At 42.6% G+C, this 20,425-nt stretch overlaps 1 protein-coding gene across 1 annotated transcript in view; it reads left to right on the plus strand.

The window, feature by feature from the left end:
• The first annotated feature begins 950 nt into the window (after positions 1-950).
• Positions 951-20,425, plus strand: part of Reck (reversion inducing cysteine rich protein with kazal motifs) — a 72,790-nt gene continuing 53,315 nt past the window's right edge. The window contains exons 1-2 of the mRNA XM_021222207.1: positions 951-1,148; positions 16,217-16,275. Coding sequence (XP_021077866.1) covers positions 1,049-1,148; positions 16,217-16,275 — 159 coding nt within the window. The 5' untranslated portion in view covers positions 951-1,048. The remainder of the gene's footprint in view (positions 1,149-16,216; positions 16,276-20,425) is intronic.

A 20,425-nucleotide genomic window follows, 5' to 3' on the forward strand; every position in this document is an offset into this window, starting at 1 on the left:
GATTATGTGTCACTTAAAATGATTGATGCTTGGAGATCAATATGATGCTTTTAGAAAGACTTAATCACCAACTACTGGTTGTTCTGAAGGTTGGAAGTAAAACGTCCTCACCAACAGACACGGGGCTAGTTGGGAGTAGTGTACAATCTGGACTCGAGGAGTGCGTCAAGACATCTGTCGCAGGGGAAAGCTGCTTTGAGTGACCTGAATAGAGGAATCTGGAAATAAGCAATTGGCTTCACTTCTGAAGAGCAAGTCTCTAAACTGCATGAGCTATCTGTTCAAGGGCCAGGCAGCCAGGAAAAAGGGAGGCGTTTCTCCACAATGAATTAGCTTTGATTCGTAGGTCCTCTGGAACATTTTCCAAGTAGCTGCTGGAGTGGTGCGGGGAGATCCACTTCCAAATCCTCTCGAACCAATTCTGAACTTAAAGGCTCTCCAAGTCTAGTCATCCAAGCTGCCCTGACCTTCTCTTTGAGTGGAATAGGTATTAACAGGGAGGCCAGCTTGTGAGTCCCTGCCCTCAGCAGAGCCCTTTGGCTTTGTGGGGTGGCCAGGTTAACACTCCTTTAGGTCGAGGCAGCCTTTGGACAGGATATTAAGAGAGTTCCGGAGGACTCAACTCGGGGTGCACGCCTGCAGTTCAGCTTTGATTTAGCCCTTGCATATCAGACGGACCTGCAGAGTGATCTCGGCAGGCCAGTCGCCTCTGCGCTGCGGCGCCCCCCGCCCCCCGCCATGTGCCCCGGCACGGGACAGAAGCATTCCAAAGGGGTCTCCAGCCTCTAACTTCCCGTTTGAAGACCGCAGCCCGGGAGCCCGAGGCCGAAGGCGACACTCAGCTGGCCCATAACAAAGAGCCAGGGTCCAGGGCGCGCTGCCGCCCCCCGGGAGGTTTTGAAAACTCTGCGCGGCCGGGGCGGGGCTTCGGAGAACCGCAGCCAATCACCAGAGGTCCAGGGCGCCGGGGGCGGGGCCTGGTGCCAGCGGCTGCAGCGGCCAGGCTGGGTCCGAGCATCCCGCGGCTTCGGACCCACCCGGCCCGGACATGGCGAGCGTCCGGGCCTCCCCGCGAAGCGCGCTGCTACTTCTGCTGGCCGCGGCGGGGGTCGCGGAGGTGACCGGGGGCCTGGCCCCGGGCAGCGCGGGTGAGTAGCTGCGGGAGTCACGGTCGGGGCGGTCCCGAGCGAGTGCCTCTCAGCGCTCCAAGATGGCGCGGAGCCGGGGGCGGGGTGCGCGTGCCCCCAGACCCGCGGGCGGCGGTCAGGAGCGCCGGGCCGGAGCCGGACCGGGAGGCCGCTCCGGGCCCTCGCCTTCTTCTCCCTGAAGATCTTCCGAACCCTAGGGTGGTGACCGGAGTTCGAGGCCTTGCTCTGTCACCTCCCAGACAGGGGCCCCTTGCCCTGCCGGACCCTGGTCCCTGGCCAGGGTCCCTGTCAGAAAACAGGGAGGCGCCTGGGCTCCGGATAGCCCCGCTGGGCGGAAGGCAGGCGTAGGTGCAGCTCCCCTGCTGCTGCCCAGTCCGTTGTTGTCACTTGTTAATTTGACTGACTTGGCTTGGGTGGCGGTGAACTTTTAGAGGCTCCACCAGGCTGTCTGGCGGGTGCACGGTCTGTCTGAGACCGGGCCGGGGGATGGGGTGGGGTGGGGGACGACTACCCATCGATAAATCACCCCGTGGCAGGCTGGCTTCAGGAGAGAGGTGTGTTCTAGGGCTCTCTTAAAGCAGTTACACCAGAGATGGATGGAAAGCTTGACCGCTTGCGATTGTCCTTCCTGCGCTTGCTCAGCGTTCGGATGTGACACTAACTCGTGCTTCCCGGGACACCTCAGGCTGATAAGGTGGCGGAAGACAGGAGCTCTAATCTAAGCAGTTTGAATTCAGGCAGGACAGGTTCAGGGGAGAGATGCGGGCGGGGCTGCATGTGCACAGAGGAGGGTTAACATTCACCTAGAAGATGAGAAAAACCGATGTCTACCTATACAAGTCATCGAAAGATGACTGGGATTTTTATAACAAAAGTAACGGAGGAGTGTGTTGCTTACAGAGAGAGGCACTTAGGGGGAAAAACATACCCAGTCTCAAGGAGGTTTTCAAGAAAGCCTGAAAAGTTAAAATTAAGGAGTTTTGGTTGATGCTTTATTTTATTTTTATTTTTTAAAGGAAGGCATTTGAAGAAGATTGTGACGGGAACCTGGGATTAGTTGATTAATTGAATTCTAAATGTAACTATAAACTAATAAGGAAACCACTAAAAAAGGAACGAAAAGAATACTGTGAATTCTTGACTAATCCAGCGTATTGCTCTGTGTTCTAGTTAGTTCAAAGATGTCTACAGAACACTAGTTACCTCGTCTTATCACACTGTTGTAGAGTAGGGCTTTTAGGAAAACTTCAGTAAGTTACTTAGCCTTAATTTTTTTTTACTTTAATATTCACATTCTTATATATGGTACCATCTAGATCTATGCTTCTCAATGTGTGGGACGCGACCCCTTTTGGGAGGTCAGACAATCCTTTTACAGGTGTCACCTAAGACCATCAAAAATACAGATATGATTATGATTCATAACAGTAGCAAAATTAAAGTCATGAAGTAGCAAAGAAAACATTTATGGTTGAGGGGGGGTCACCACAACATGAGGAACTGTGTTAAATGGTCAGAGCTTTAGGAAGGTTGGGTACCTCTGTTCTAGATTTTACTAAGAGGACTAACTGAGGTATCCATGTATAGCATATAGAATAGCAGACACCAAAATGTTAGCTCTTAAATGTATCTGGACAAGCCAGGTGTAGTGGTTTACACCTGCAATTCCTGAAAGGCTAAGGCAGGAATATTGCCACAAGACCCAGGCCAGCCTGGGTCACAGAGTGATACCCTGTCTCAAATAATAATAATAATAATAATAATAATAATAATAATAATATGAGAAGCAGAAAAGGAAAGACAATAAAAAATACAAAATAAAACAATGTAGGCCAGGCAGTGGTGGCGCATGCCTTTAATCTCAGCACGTGGGAGGCAGAAGCAGGAGGATCTCTGTGAATTCAAAGTCAGCACAGGCTTCAGACAGGAGGACATCCAGGGCTACACAAAGAAACCCTGTCTTGAAAAAGATAGATAGATAGATAGATACCCTGTCTTGAAAAAGATAGATAGATAGATAGATACCCTGTCTTGAAAAAGATAGATGTATGTATGTATGTTTGTATGTATGTATGTATGTATGTATGTATGTATGTATGTTTGTATGTGGGTGAGTAAAGCACACCACAGTTGTAGCCCATCTAATTAATTCACAATAAAAGGTCCATGAAGTCATTTNACAGAGACACTCATTTGCTGAGAAACTAGAAAATGACTCGCGGATGGGAGTTTCTCTTCGGTTTATAGAAATGTTATATAACCAAATATCCTGAAAATAACTGAATTGATACACTTTAAAAGGGTGAACTCCACAAGATGTGATTTATATCTCAGTAAAACAGCTATGGAAAGAACAAAAGGCCTGCTATTTATCATCCTTTATAGCACTTTGCAACACACTGGGCTGGTTATTTCCAGTAGCCCTTCCATCTCCTAGACATCTCTGGCTTCATATAGTTTGCACTGTTCGATAAAAGGAGAAATTTCAAGTTTGATTGTAAATTGAGCCTCACTCCTTGTGCTAAGTTCTGGAAAGCATATAGTGCTGGTTTCTCATGTAAAGGGCATTGGATAATATAATGGACAAAAGCTTCCACTGTGGATCTGTAGATGGTCTGAAGCAGAAATTGAAAGCACAATTATTAAATTGTGCTTCAGTGAAGGCCTGGTTTGTAGTCCTGTTCAGGCGCTCTCATTTCCTCCTCTCATTACCCCATCCAAGATAGTGTCCTCTGGTACAAAGCTTTCCAGGTCACTGACCCCTCCTGCAGTATCTGCCCTGGCGGTGCTGTTCTTGGGGTGGAGGTAGAAGAGTGTTGCAGCTTGCTCAGTGATTATCTCATTGGAGGATGGGATAAGAGCCATGTTGCAGGCCCAGGGTCTGTGTCGTAGAGCAGGCACGTTGTTAGTGGCTCTGTTTCTATTTAAGATGTTTTGTAATAATACAAAAGAGAGAAAGACGTGTAACATTAAGGGCCAAGTTTCAAGGAGTTGACATTTGAGGGATTATGTAATAGCCTAGAATCCAGAAAAAGAATGTAATGAATTTTAAGTTAGAAAAAGGAAACGCCTATCTGGAGGAAAGTAATAAAAAGCAGATTTTCCTCCTGCTGACTATCTTGGCCCCTGATTAGAAAGAGTCAGGGCTGGTGACAGCCAGATTGGACAGCTTATCCTGGCATTCAATACAGGGGTTCCTCTCTGACATCCATAGACTTAAGCAGTCTTTCATTAATCCTACTTTTCATTGTTTGACACTCCTAGAAGAAAGTGAGAAGATGTCAAGGAGAAAGACTTTGTTATTATAAACTGTTAAAAAGGCAAGAGGCGTTGGCCTGAGGCTTGTTTACTTAGGAAACTTTGCCTGGTTATGGATGTCATGCCCTGTTATAGGTGCAGAGCTGGTGTCTTCAGCAGCTAAGTTCTAAATAAATGTAATAAATGGTAATAGTAATAATATAAAAGTAATAAATGGTAATAGAATGGAGAATCAGTAATAAATACATAGAATGATTTCTGGGTATCAGTCTGGTGTCAAGACACTTAACAACATGGTAACAGAATTATGTGAGGGACAGAGTGTGTCTTATGCATTGCTGACAGGAACATCCTTTTAGAGGAGTGACACTTGGAATGAAAATGGAAGCCAGCGAAGGTGCTAGCCATATGAAAGGTGAGAATGTGCTCAGAGGTACAGCATCTAGAATGTACAAGGCCAGAGTTCATTTCCTAGCACTGGAAAGCAGGGTGGAACAGAGTCAGTGGAAAAAGAACAGTTCCATCGTCATCTATGTTTAAGACAGATATTAGGAGTGACTAACAGCCCCTAGTATTTGTTAAGCTGCTAATTGTGCCGGAAACTACAGCCCAAGTTATAATGTGGTATGCAAAAAATATACATGTTGTCTACTTTTGTGGGGCTTACAGTTTAGTGGAAATTCAGACTTTTAATATTGCCAGGGATCCAAGCATAGTGGCACATGCTGGTAATACCAGCACTAAGGAGGTGGAGAGGCAAGAGGATTTCAAGTTTGAGACCAGCCTGGGCCACCTATTGGAGCTCTGTCTTAAAACATACAAATCACTGAGAATTGGCGAATGTCTACCTTGATAATACGTGGTTTAATTAGTACATATCTATTTCTGTTCTAAGTCTAAAGAACATATTTGAGGAAAAACTGATTTCATCAAGCATGTAGCTTATGACATGGCAAATGCTACCAAGTTTGGAGATAGCATGAACATTGCCAAGAGTCAGGCAAGAATACATGCCTGTAATTCCAACACTTAGTAGACAGGGATTGGAGACTGCAAGTTTGATGCTCTCCTGGGCAAATAGCGCATGCCAGGACATCCTGGCTCATGGATTGTGGGAGGAACCTGTCTCAAAAGCAAGGGGGTGATGGTGGCACATAACAGCCAGCCAGAGGTAGTTCAGTAAAGTGCCTGTCGTGCACAAGAAGCGCCTGAGTTCAGATGGCTAGCACTCACATAAAAAGCCGTGTAGCAGTGTGTGTCTGCAATTCCAGCACTGGGTCCTGGGTATGTGTATGAAGAAGAGAATCCCTGGGACTCACTGATAAAGGCCAGACTCAGTGAGAAACTGTCTCAAAAACAAAGGAAGAAGAAGGAGATGGCAGGGAAGAGGAGGAGGAAGAAGAAGAGGAGGAGAAAGACCGAGGAAAACCCCCAGGCATCAATCTCTAACCTCTACCAACATGTGTACCCATATGTGCATGTAAACATATAAATATTTTTTTTAAAAGCCAGATGTGATGGTACAACCTGAATACTAGTACTTGGGAGATAAAGGCAGTAAGATCAGGATTTTAAAAAATCATTCTTTTCTATATAGTGAGTTGGAGGTTAGTATAAGATATATGTGATACTGTGTCAATAGAATTCATGTATATATGCATATACATACAAATATATACATGCATATATGTAAATAAAATATTGAGAGAGACATTCTAACCAAGAAATACTTCATTGGGAACTAAATTTCATATAATTAGATCTCATGTTTATAATGGGAGCCCTGAAGAATGGATTATTCAAAAATACTGACAACTGGTGTCTAGAAGAATCTTCATAAGAATCACCCTCAGCTTTTTTCATCATAATGAATATCTGGGTTAAAGTGCTTTGGGTGCCAAGGACCAGAAACAAGATGGCTGCCTGAGATCAGGGGTCAGTTATGTAGGCTGGAAGTGAAAGTTGCATGCTCCAAGGGTGGGACATTCAGCACACCCTTTACCCTCCAGAAGGCTAAGGAAAGTGGAAAATTGCTAAGAAGCAAGACTGCATTGGAAAGTCATTGTCTGCCTCGCTGCTGCTCACTCTGCATTTCTTAATGCTTCATCTTTGTTCCTGTGCTTTCTGTACTCTCATCAGGGTTCTGAGTTCAAAGTCTCTTGACCCGGTAAGCTATCACTAGTGGCTTCTTACCTTTTGTGTACTCGATTGACTCCAATTTGCATATTTTTTGTTAATCAAGCTGTTTTCTGAATTAAGAGTGTATCACCATAATATACTGGGATGAAGTGACAGAAAATATCCTGTACTTCCTTTTTTTGTTAAAGGAGCACTATATGGGGCTGGAGAGATGATGGCTCAGTGGTTAAGGTCATTTGCTACTCTTCCAGAGGGTCTGAATTCTGTTCTCAGTACCCACATCATGTGGCTCAAAAATCTCCTGTAACTCTTGCACCAGGAGATCTGACACACCCACTTTTGGCCTCTGCAGGTACCCACCTGTATATAGCATACAGACAAAGACATGCACACATATAAATAACAAATCAAAAAAGCTTTGAAAAAACACAACAAAAAGGCAGGGGCTGGTGAGATGGCTCAGTGGGTAAGAGCACCCGACTGCTCTTCTGAAGGTCCGGAGTTCAAATCCCAGCAACCACATGGTGGCTCATAACCATCCATAATAAGATCTGACGCCCTCTTCTGGAGTGTCTGAATATAGCTACAGTGTACTTACATATAATAAATAAATCAATCTTAAAAAAAAAAAAAAAAAAAAAAAGGCTGGAGAGATGGTTCAGTGGCTAAGAGCACTGGCTACTCTTCCAGAAGCCCAGAGTTCTATTCCTAGCATCCGTGTGGCTGCTCACAACCACCCAGTTAACTCCAGTCCCAGGGGATCTGGCACTCCCTTCCATGGTCACTGCATGAGCAAGGTCCACAGACATAATGCTAACCAAACACCTATACACGTTAGATATATAAAATGTAAAAGCGTATAACAGGCTATATTACTTTTTAATCAGTGAGTAGTTCTTTAACTGAACAACATACCAGAAACTTACAGTCAGTCTCTGGTACCAAAAGAACTCACATGAACTAACCAGAGAAGAGTCAAGGGTTAAAGGTTCCATCCTGCCACTTTGACTTAGCCAGATTAGAGAAGAAAGACTTACTTTGGGTCCAGGTGGTAAGTGTACATTTTCCTCACAAAATAATTAGGGTTTGAGGGGGTGAAAACTAGAAAAAATATTTGGAAATTTTAGAGGTCAACCAGTAGGAAATAGGTAGCTGATTAAGAGTGTCATTACCTTGTCTCTAAAAATGGGGAGGAAAAATTAGCATAGAAGTTATATTGATGTCAGAACCAGATGAGATCATTGCAGTGTTAACAAGCAATGGGGACGATCTGTGATGTAAAAATGAACAAAATGTGTACCTGTTTACACATGTGTGCAGACAAATGCAGCAGTGTGACAATAGTATTGGATATGTTCTGTGGATATGCTCTATCACTTACTTTTCGCTCTCCCTTGGCTGATAAAGTGTGTGTGTGTGTGTGTGTGTGTGTGTGTGTGTGTGTGTGTGTGTGTGTGCGCGCGCGCGCGCGCGAGCACATATACTTGCATATCTTTATGTGTTTGTTTTGGAGAAACTAGAGAAGATTTTTTAATTTTAAGACAGTCTCACATTGTAGCCCAGACTTGCCTCCAGTTCACAGTGACCTGAGCCTCCTGTGCTAAGATTACAGGGCTGCTTATATGTTTTTTATAAGTCAAAGGTACAGTTGTCATTTAAATATTTTTAGTGATTATCACTTTCTAAGTTGTCTTAAAATCAAACTTTATTGAAAAAGATTTCACATACTAAAAATAAGATACTATTTTTAAAATTGGTCTTTTTGTTTATAATTTCAGTATTAGCTCAGATTTTGGGTTTTTTTCCCCTCTCAGTAGTGTAGGATAGATATAAATATATTTATTTACATATATATTCTGTTTTAACAGTTCTTTGAGATGTATTTATTAGAGAACCTATTTTCTTTAGCAAAGAAAACAGGAATGGCTTTGCAATGACAAAATTGAATTTTAGCTTTGGGGAGGCTTCTGTGGCAAAATCCCTTTCAGTTTCCAAAAGCCTGTAATTCTAGGGGCATTTATTTTTAGATTATGGTGTGTCTGTGCTCCCTTAAATGCTAGCTGGCCTTAGCAACTGCATTTCCCTAGTGGAGCTAGAGCCTGCCTGCTCACTCGCCTCTTTGGGTTGCATGTGGTCTCCTCCAGCAGCAGCAGGGCCTGGGTGTTCCAGGTTATCGGATAATTCCTAGGCTATACCAGTTCCTTCCTAAAACCAGCAAGTGTGGCTCTTAGCAATTCCCTGTTGGTGTTCATTAACTTTTTAACCAGAGTCTTGGACTGAAGATGACATCTGTATCCCTTCAGAGAGAGTTAGGCTGGTGCTTTATTCTTGTGTCAATATCAGGTTTTATCTTCACCTCTTCCCTCCTTGTCCAGTTCCATTTTATGACAATGTGCAGGGTTTTAAAAACTACAACAAAGTAGGAGAACAGACAGGCAAACTAGAGACAAAGCATGGAACAAGACGTTTCTGGGACAACTTACCCGGGAGAAAGCACTAGCCAGAGCGTGTTTCTTTTGTAGTTGTTGATGGTTTGGTTTTGTTTTTGCCATCTCCCATCCCCCTGTCCCAGTTATAGCTGAATGATGACCCAGTTAATCCACCTTCATTATTCTAAAAAAGATAAAGACCTTAAATACTTTAATTGCATTCAGATTTTTCATATTCTTAGTGAAGGCATATGAATTGCATATGTATATACATTTATTTCTTGAAAAGGATGTAGGACTAAAGATTAATTTTAAGTTTTTATTGTTTAAAAGTAAGAAAAATATGCACCGATATAGTACTGCCCACTGTTTAGGATCAGCAGGGGCCATGTGATGGGGCAGCGAGTGGCCCTGGGCCTGTTAGTGGAGGGTGGCAGTCCTCCCAGGGGCGGAAATGTATGATTAGAGAGGAATGCTCGGCTGAGAGGGGAAGGGGTTATTACTGGAGGACTTCGGGCTGCCCTCTTTCATCCTATTTTGTCAGAAGTACCAAAAAAAGCTTTTGGAAAAGCTAGAAGGAAAGATGCCAGAATGTCAGCAGAGGTTGTGGTGGGACAGTTGGGTAGAAATCATTTTCCTTTTCATCTTTATTTTCCAAATTTTGTGGTTTCTTTCTTTTTTGTGTATAATTTTTTTTTTTAATTTTAGCTTTGTGCCAAAACAAAAATACAACTGTCAACTCAAAAGGATAAGCAGTCGTTTATTCTGAAGCCAAATAGAAGTGGCCGTAGCCCAGGAACATAGAGTTAGCTTACCCAAGTCCCATGTTTCAGCATTGTAACAAAGGAAATCCTAAATCAAGGCCCTTCCAGATATGTTGGTGGAAACATTAAGTGCCTGGTTGAGCAAAGTGGAGTGAGTAACTTCTGCTGGCCTCAGATGCTGCCTGCTTGTGTTCTTAGCCTTTTGAGTGGGGGAAACTAGGATTTTGTTAATACATTCTAGAGAGTCACAGTGTATTTAGGGAGCTAAAGATAGCCCAAGATAAATTGTAATTAGGCTCTGGACCGGCAGTAGTCCAACCTCTACTGTCATTGAAGTGAAATTGTTATTCAGTCTTGCAGAAGGGTCAGTTGGAGATGTAGTTTCTTTCTGGAAACTTCTCATTTGGAAGCCACTTTACAATAAATTTGACCCTCACTATTAAATATAAAATGGAGGAGAGGTCTTTTGTATTTATAGTTTAATATAACCTCCAGTTGCTATGAGAGTTTTAATTAGAGTACATTTCATGACTCTGTTTTAATTAGACCTTTGCTTCAAGGGACTTTTTTTATTATTATTATTTTTTAATTCCTAGGCCCAAATCAAACTCCTGTCTGCCTGGTTGTTTTCTTTTTGTTAAGTCTGTGTTTATTGGGACCATATGTTACTCTGCGTTATCTCTCCTCCAAATCAGCTGGATTTTCTGCCCTCATATGACCTCTGTGTTAGAGGTCAGAAGAAAGAGCCAGCTTCTACAGCACACCAGGTCAGAGAGAAGAGGTTTCCTTCCCCACCAGCGGGGCTGCAGACTGACTGCCTTTGGAGGGGGGTGTCTGTGTGCGCGTATGCGTGTTGCATAAGAAAAGTGTGTATACAGAAGTGGATGCTTACAGCCAGCTATTGGATGGAACACAGGGTCCCCAATGGAGGAGCTAGAGAAAGTACCCAAGGACCTGAAGGGGGCTGCAACCCTGTAGGAGGAACCACAATATGAACTAACCAGTACCCCCTGAGCTTGTGTCCCTAGCTGCATATGTAGCAGAAGATGGCCTAATCGGCCATCACTGGGAATAGAGGCCCCTTGGTCTTGCAAACTTTATATGACCCAGCACAAGGCAAGGCCTGGGCCAAGTAGTGGGAGTGAGTGGGTAGGGGAGCAGAGGTGGGGGGAAGGGGTATAGGAAACTTTCGGGATAGCATTTGAAATGTAAATAAAGAAAATAATAAATAAATTTTAAAAAAAGAAAGTATTTGGTTAACCCCCCCCCCAAAAAAAAGAAAAAGAAAAGTGTGTATATATGTATGTATATTGTGTGGGGGTGTAAGAAAAGTGTTTTGTATGTATGTATGTATGTATGTAGATACACACACTTTCCATTTTTGATTTAGAAAACCTTTGTGCCCTCCTACTCCCCACATAATACAGACTGACTTTCAGCTCCTTTCTGCTCCTTCTGCACCAGCCTCCAGATTGCTGGGACTGCAACTTTGCACTATACCACCAGGCTGAATAGAATCTCTCCACCAGACACGGAGCTCACAGAGCTCATCCCCAGTGCTGCACTTAATGGCCTTTGAAGCGCCACCTAAGAAGATTTCTTTTTTTATTCACTTGTTTATCCATTCTTTTCTCCTCTAATACTAACCTGGAGTTCAGATCTCCAGCACTCATGTGAATGGGTTTACCTATTCCAGCTTCCATTGGTGGAGGCAGGAGATCCTTAGAACAAGCTGGCAAGCAAGACTAATCATATCAACACACTTGGGGCTTGATCAAAAGACCCTGCCTCAATAAATAAAAAGGAGGAGCAGTTGTAGATGACTCTGACATCAGCCTTAGGTTTCCACATGCATTATACCATGTCCACATGCATATACACAGACATGCTTTTGCAATCATTCACACATGCACACGCACGCGCGCACACACACACATATTTAAAAAAAAAACCCTGTTAAACATATGTTTAAAACCCGTGTTTATATTTGTTTCCTTTCTCAGTTCTTAAAGGGACCAACCAGTTCAGACAGTGACAGTTTCAGTTCAAGCCCACACAATGACACATCTCAATCCTATTATACTGTCTGTTTCACACAGAAGGTAGATGTGGTCACCTCCCTCTTCATTTAGCAGTCTTTAAATCCTTTCCTTTAGATCCTTTAAATGTTATTCTGCTGCAACAAGCATGTAGAAACTGCTTTTCATAAAAGGCATCGAACTCTTCACCCACAAGGTAACTTATAAGCAAGATAGAGCCTGACATCTCATCCTTCATCTCTTTCACTTTGGCTCAGACTTTGGCTTGACCGTCTGTCACACTAATCACTTCTAGAGTTGCTGTCTCCTTGATCTGTCTCACTCCCTTCAAGGCTGAAGACACAGAGATAATCCATTGTCCTAAACCTGTAGGAGCAGCCAAACTTTTCAGGATGAACTACTTTTCCTCTGCCTCCTGGAGCAGAAGTAATAATCACGCGTAATAACTAGATTGATCCTCTTGAGCTTATGAGAGCTATAGCAAGTTCTTAGGACCCTCCTTGTCAAGAGAATGCTAAGACAAAGGTCAGCCAGCCACACCCTAACCAGTACAGCATAATTATATGAACCTCTTGCCTACTGCTTCAATTCCTTTTCTGTTTGAAATAAAAATTCCAATCAATAACCTAAAGACAAACTTAGGGTCACTGGACCCTTTTTTTGCTTCCCTTTCAAGCGCATTTATTCGGTCTCTGCCTTTTACTATTACTTGTCCCTTTCACTGCTGTGTTAAGACAGGTGGGCCAAAGCCTGAGCATTTTCTCCCTAAAACTCTAGTTATGCTACCACGGGACTGTGATTTACCAGAAGTTAAAGAACACACTTCTATGTTCACTACTGTGCCCCTATCTCTAGACACAGTACCCCCTCTTGAGCCTACATCCTCAAACACATTCCTTCTGGAGCCCATGTCTCCAAGTACATTATCCCTTCTGGAACCCATGTCGCCAAGCACGTTATCCCTTCTGGAACCCATGTCCCCAGGCACAGTACCCCTCTGGAGCCCATGCCCCCAGGCACATCCCTTCTGGAACCCATGTCCCCAGGCACAGTACCCCCTCTGGAGCCAACATCCCCACCTCATTTCACCATGTTCTTTCTGCTTGACCTCCAGTTGGGTATGCTACAGTCCAGTTCTGCCATAACCACCCACAGTGTGCACAGACCCTGCCAGCTAAAAGTGCATGGCCCTACCAAGACCGCTTTCTACACTCACCAACCTTACTCCAGGGTCTTTGAGTGCAGTGGTGCCTTTCTTGGCTCATGGTGACCTTAACTGGGGAATTGAGAACATGGGATAGTCGACTAGTCACCAAAGTCCCCCAAGCTTTTGAGTATGTTGTCTCAAGCCCAAGAGTATGCTGTTTCATGCCCAAGAATAAGAATATTGACAAGGATTAACCAGAGCGAACAGATTTATTAAAGAACCGTAAGAAAGAAAGAACTGGGAGCAGGAAGGGCCCTGCTGGAGGGGTGCTGGCATGCTGCCCTGCCTGGTGATCCTTCATGGGTTCTATGCTGGGGATTGGGTGGAAACTGATTTCCTTTGGAATTGATCGGTTTTGACGACATGGGAACAACAGCATTAAGGAGTCCACAGGCCCAAGCAGACTTACTTAGGAGAAGGAGTCGTGTGCTGTGTGCTCTTGATCCACTATGAGCCCTCACTTGCTGCCTAAAGAAAACTAGTTCCTTGTCTTGCCAGGTTAACACACTTTTTAAAGAGACTTTGGGGTTTTTCACTTTTGTATGTTTTTAATGAGTGTATGCCATGTGTGTAGGTACTATAGAGGCCAGAAGATGGTATTGGGTCCCCTGGAGCTAGAGTTGTAGCAGTTTTGAACCTGTATGATATAGGTGCTAAGAATTGAACTCCCATCCTCTGGAGGAGTAGCAAACTCTCTTAACCACTGAGACATCTGTCCAGCCCCAACTCACATACTTTTGATCTGGGTACATATCTAACATTCCCAAGACCAGGTTCAGTAGCTCACTAGAACAACTCAGAGCTCGAGGCAGTGGTATACATCAAATTACTCTTTGAGGAGTAGCTCTGAGGTAGAGTATAAGCTTTGTGTACAACTGCTGTCTTAGAGGATGTGAGCCAGAAGGACTAGCCCAATAAAGACTCGGGGCCAAGACTGGGAGGAAGTACAGAGCTTTCTGTCCCCTCTCAGAGAATGTATGCGTGCATGCATGCATGAGTACATGTGTGCTCGCATGTGTGCAGTTTAATTTTTGAAACATGGTCTCACTGTGTAACCCTGACTGGCCGGAACTCACTATGTAGGCCCGGCTGGTCTTGTATTCAGAGATCTATATGCTTCTGCTGGGATTTAAGGTATATGCCACCAGACCGAGCAGAATCAATGTACATTTACATATGTAAAATCTCCCCGGCACATCAGTGTAGTCATCAGCCAGGGAAGCTTCACTGAGTCAGTTTTTCTTTGGTTTCATTGTCTAGGATTAACTGAATTTTTGGTCAGATGGTTGAATCAGCTTATATTTCCCCTCCTCACCACCAAATATTGAGAGGTCAAGTTGATAAATGACTCGGTCCTTAACTCCCTGCTAACAGTGCTCGCCTTTCAGGCCTGGCTCGTCCCCATTCTGAAACCATCCTGTTGGATTACTTCATATCATAGCAAAGGCACTCTTGTTATTGAGGAAATTCCAAGGATCTGGAGTCTTCCCTCTCATGAGGTAGAACAAAGCCACCCAGATTCTTCATTGTACAACCTAACTCTGGAAAGAGGATGTGTGTACCTTCTTGAACTCAGCTTTGCCTTCACTGGTTCACACTGCTAACAGTATTTTTTTAATTCCTAAGTATTGTGATCAGTGTGAATTCCACATGCGCTTCCAGCACGTGTCACCTTCTAGAGACATTTTACTTACTTGATCCTGGTTGCTGTTCTAGCGTACAGAACATGCTCTTGCTCCAAAGGGAATAGGAAATATCTTATTCCGAGCTAAAGATGAGTGACCATGGCCCAGCAGCATGGGTTGCAGTTCCCCTAGATGACATGATCCACTTCTGTAGTCAGACAACAGAAGAGAGTAGTACATCTGTAGCTTTTATAATTACTAGATATGTGGATGGGGACATTGGGCAGGTGGGTTGTAGTAAAGTGGGAAGATCTCTACTCTGCTTCAGATATTATCTTATTACATTCATAATTTGGGGATTAGTGGAAGCTGGTTAATGCTTTGCTACGTTGATACATTCCAGAGATTTTACCTGATAGTCAAAAGGAAATCATGTCTCATACAGAGGTGATAATGACTCTAAAAAGGGACTAAAGATAGCCCAGGATAATTGGGTTTACCACAGTCAGGAAGTCCTAATCAGTCTGTAGAATAGTCAACTAAAGTGGCTTTCTCAGGGAACTTCTGTTCACTGTTCTTTCTCTTCATTTTCTTCCTATGTGTTGGCTACTCCTCTTCACATAACACATTCAAAACAAACAAGCAAATGAATAAGTAAAAAGAAATTACATGAGATGTTCCAAAATTGGCTTTTTAAACCCTTTTTCCTGAGACAGAGTCTCATGTAGCCAGGCTGGCCTTGAACTTCTAATCTTCCTGCTTTTTCATCCCAAATGCTAAATTACAAACAAGGGCTACAACACCCAACCAGCAGGCGGCTCTCTGAGCAAATTGGTTTTCATCCTTCTGCCTTCTATCTATGGGCACCTGCCATTCCTTGTCTTGTATGTCACGCAGTGGTTGACTCTCCTGCTCTATTGCAGCCATGTTTCTGTTCCTTTATGTATCTCAGGTGTGGCTGTCATTGGGAGCTGGTGCTACATTTACTTTTCCGTAGCAACTCCCTACATAGCATCACATCTCTTTATGCTCTTTATACTCATGACTTGCACGTTTGGATCTTTAAGCTAGGCTCTTAGCTGTATAGAAACCTCAAATTCAACAAATCCTAAACAAAATCCACCACTTTAAAAACAAGTTAGTTTTGTGTTATAGTTTATAAAATATTATCCATAGAGTAATCTTAAGGACTGAAAAATATATATAACAAGCTTAGTAGAAAATGTAGTGCGTAGAAAGTATACATTAAATAGTAACTTTTTATATTATAACACTTTTTATTATATGCCTGTCTTTCCTATTAGTTTCTCTAGGATAAGGAACATATCTACAAATCTAGCACCCACGTTGTAATAGATGTTCATTGAAGATCCAGTTAAAATGAATAATGACAGCCAGATGTAATAGTACATGACTTAGGAACAGCCTAATGCCAGCACTCTGGAGGCTGAGGCTGGAGGATGAGGGATGTGGAGGCTGGCTTGTATTAAGTATCAGGAGGACCTGTCTCAAAAACAGAAAACAACAAAGACTCTACGGAGCAGTGAATCCTGTTGTATAATCCTGACAGTTTAACAGTGAGACATCATGTTTCCTCTTCTCTCTAGGTGCTGTGTGCTGTAATCATTCAAAAGATAACCAAATGTGCCGTGATGTATGTGAGCAGGTAAGCTTGGTAATATCAGTGAATATAATAGCATAAGAATTACATCTGCCTTTGCAAAATCTGTTGTATAACAGCTTACACACAGTTTACACCACAAATAATGAGTTAACTGACATGAAGCACTGAAAAGGGACACAGAATCATAACCCAAATAATATGGAAATAATCAGTCCCTCCCCCAGATTTAGGGCTGTCCCTTGAAACAATAGCTTGTATTCTTAAGACATTTCAGTTCTATTAAAAATACCACTATTATAATGTAAAAAGGCTAAGAAATGATTCCAGATAAAATTAACTGATGTGACTTGGCAGCCAAATGCAATTAATGATCCTGGAGTGAAAAAGAAGTTTCGCAACAAAAATGAGTGAGGCAGATTGGTGAAGCTTGATTATAGCCTGAACGTGAACTGATAGTATTCTATCAATGGTGTGATCCTGGCGTGGTCACTGTATTGTGGTCAGGTGTGACATAGTCCTTATTCTAAGAGCTAAGATTTAATTTGGGGTGCTTTGTGTTCAGGTTTGGATTTTGTTTGATTGACTGTTTTACTGACTGCCTCGTGTATCCCAGGCTTGGTATTACAGTTGTACACCACCACACCTAATTTATGCAAGGCTGAGACTAGAACCCAAGGTTTTGAGCATGCTACACAAGCACTCTAACAACTGGGCTACATCCCAAGCTTATGCTAGGACATAGGAACAGAGAATCTCACTGTCTCTATTGAATCCTAAAACAATCAAGACACTGATAATAACAATATGTGCATATGCAGAGAAAGTTAAAGGGAATGTGACGTGTTAATAATTGGCAGATGTGTTGAACACAGTGGATTCATTGTCTTACTTATTTACTGCCTAAAATTTTTTGTAGTTTGAGTTTTTCTGGTTGAATATGTAAGTTCTATTGCAGCAAGATGTCTTGGTAAAGTCTTAGCTTCCTTTTTTCACCTTAGGGCTTAGCGTTATATAATTCTAGCCTCAGAGCTTGAGAAGTAATGTTCTCAGTCACCAGTCACATTTTTTAGTACCAATCTGGAAGTGATGTCATCTTCATATTATAGATAAACAAATTGAAATATTAAAAAAAAAGTTATAAAGCTTACCAAAGTTCCCACACCAGTGATTGGAAGAACAGCCTCTGTGTGCTCAGTTGGTGATAATGGAGCCCATGTTTAAGCACCTGTGCAACCCTGACATAAGGCCAAGCTGGTGTCCACTTCCTCAGAGCACACTAGTTATGCTCTCAGTCCATGTCCTCCCCACTGGTCTAACCTGCCAGTGCTTGGACTTTTTAATTTATTTTGTGTTTTCCTTTCTTATTTTTGAAAAATATAGAGGAAAAACAAGGAGATGATTTTGAAAATAAGTTTTATTTTTATATTTACCTTATGTTTAAGAATTTTGCCTATATGTATGTCTATGTGCCACTTGCATTCCTAGTTCCTTCAGAGGCCAAAAGTGGTGTGGAATTATTGGAACAGGGGTTGCAGATGATTGAGAGCTGCCATGTGGGTGCTGAGAACTGAACCCAGGTTCAGCGGAGCTGTTAACCACAGAGCCATCTCCCCAGGCCCCAGAGATAAGAATATAGCAATCTCTGTGATCCCCCCGTGCCCTGCTGAGATTGGTCACCTGTTACTTGTCTTCCTTTGCTGCCCACCCTTGCTGGCTTTGTTTTTATTCCTGTCCTTCCTTTTATCCTTTTATAGTGGAAAACTTTAAGTAGATACAAAGATAGAAAAGAATAGTCAATCCTGTACTGAGCTTTAACATCATTAATCATGGTCACTTATGCTGCACTTACCGTAAGTCTGAGCCCTCCTAGTCTTCTTCCCTAGCCTACTAAAGAAAATTGATATTGCAGCAGCCCAGTTGTCATATTACTTGTTGCATTATGAACAACCTATAATTTATAAGGACTTTAAACAAAAGAATACCGGACAGAGGGTATAACTCAGCTGTAGATATGGCTGAAGTACCGCGCACAAATAGTAATGATGATAACAACAATTATACTATTATCACTTGTTTAAAAAGACAGTGTTTGGGGCTGGCGAGATGGCTCAGTGGTTAAGAGCGCTGACGGCTCTTCCAAAGGTCCTGAGTTCAAATCCCAGCAACCACATGGTGGCTCACAACCATCCATAATGAAATCTGATGCCCTCTTCTGGAGTGTCTGAAGACAGCTACAGTGTACTTACATATAATAAATAAATAAATCTTTAAAAAAAAAAAAAAAAGACAGTGTTTGGGGATGGAGTGGTGACTCAATGGGTAAGAGCACTTACTGCGCTAACTTTTTGTTTAATTTTAAAATTATGTGTTTGTGTGCATGGGCACATGCTTATGAGCACAGGTGCCTGTGGAGTTTGGGAACAGGCATCAGATCCCCTGGAGCTTACGTTAAGGGACGTTGTGACCACCTAATGTGGATGCTGGGAACCAAACTCAGGTACTCCAAAGAGCATCAAGGGCTCTTTACCCCAGGTTTCACATTGTAGCTCAGGCTGGCCTAGAGCTTACCATGTAGCTCAGGCTGCCCGTGAATTCCATGGTCATCCTGCCTCAGCCTCCTTAGTGTTGGGATTACAGATATAAGCCACCATACTTAGCTGATCTATAGCTTTCTGGGAATTGCTTTGATGAATAAATTCAGTCATTTATCCTATTGAGTTTCCCATAGTTTAAAATTCATTGTTCAAATCTCTCTGGTATCATTTAATAATCTTGTCTGTGCTTCTTAGTAATCACTAGTTTGATTTAGAGCAGAATCATCTAGGAGTTGTTTAATACCTTATATTAGTCAGGGTTCTCCGAGGAACATACTGAAAGGATGAACACACAGAGAGACACACTTTGTGTGTGTGTGTGTGTGTGTGTGTGTGTGTATACAGTCAGTGTGGCCTGGTACAAGTGCTGGAATTGCAGGTATGTGCCCCATACTTGACTATTTTTATTTAATTTCACTTGATAGACATTTAAGTTTGATAGCCAGATTTGAGATAGGGCAGATACTTGGTCAGACTGGAAGAATTTTTGGTTGTTTTGTTTGGAGTGTCTTCCCCATGGATGATAATAGATCTAGCAGTCCCTTTCTGTGATATTCAATAGTCATTGCTGATAATCGTTTAAATACACTAATTCACTAGATACTGCAAAATGGTGATTTTTCTAGTTCCTATTAGTTTTTAATTACATTTGCAAGTTATAGAAAAAAGTGGCTCCTGAATACACTTAACTGGAGATAAATCTTTTTCATTGTTCTTACCAATCATGCATTTTATGGTCTTAACTTTGCAGGAAACCATGAAGGTCTCTCTGTAACATAATGCTTTATATCTTACTGAGATAGCAAACTGTAATTGTACTAATGACACTCCTGTGAGGACTGGGTCATTTAGTCGTGTACCCTGAAGTAAACCTCATCAGCTCTTCAGCATTGCATTTAGAGATGACGTTGGCTGTAAGCTTATGCCAGAACTTAACAGATTTCACCTGACTAGCAGCAAGGATAAAACAAGCAGAGTTTATTTTGAAATCACCACCAGTTGATTAAAATCAACTAGAACAGTTAGAATGGGTATCTTCTTCCTTCTCTCCTTCCTCTCTCCGTCTTTCATTCCTATCCCAGTAGGTTGTAGCTTGTTTTCCTCCACTTTGAGTTAATAGAAAGATTACCAACTGGTGTAATTGAACTTCCCTGATTTTTTCCCCAAGTAATGTTATAAGAAATGTTACCTCAGGGCTGGGGAGATGGCTCACTGGGTAAGAGCACAGACTATTCTTCCAATAGGCCCTGATTTCAAATCCCAGCAACCACATGGTGGCTCACAACCACCATGAGATCTGATGCCCCCTTCTGGCGAATCTGAACACAGCTACAATGTATTTATGTATAAGTAAATCTTTGGGCCAAGTGAGTGAGCAGGGCCAACAGGAGCAAGTGGGGTTGACCAGAGTAAGCAGAGGTCCTAAAAATTCAATTCCCAACAACCAACAACCACGTGGAGGCTCAAAACCATCTGTTCGGCTACAGTGTACCCATATACATGAAATAAATAAATCTAAGAAAGAAAGAAAGAAAGAAAGAAAGAAAGAAAGAAAGAAAGAAAGAAAGAAAGAAAGAAAGAAAGAAAGAAAGAAAGAA

Source organism: Mus pahari, chromosome 22, assembly GCF_900095145.1.
Source record: "Mus pahari chromosome 22, PAHARI_EIJ_v1.1, whole genome shotgun sequence".
NCBI classification, from domain to species: Eukaryota; Metazoa; Chordata; class Mammalia; order Rodentia; family Muridae; genus Mus; species Mus pahari.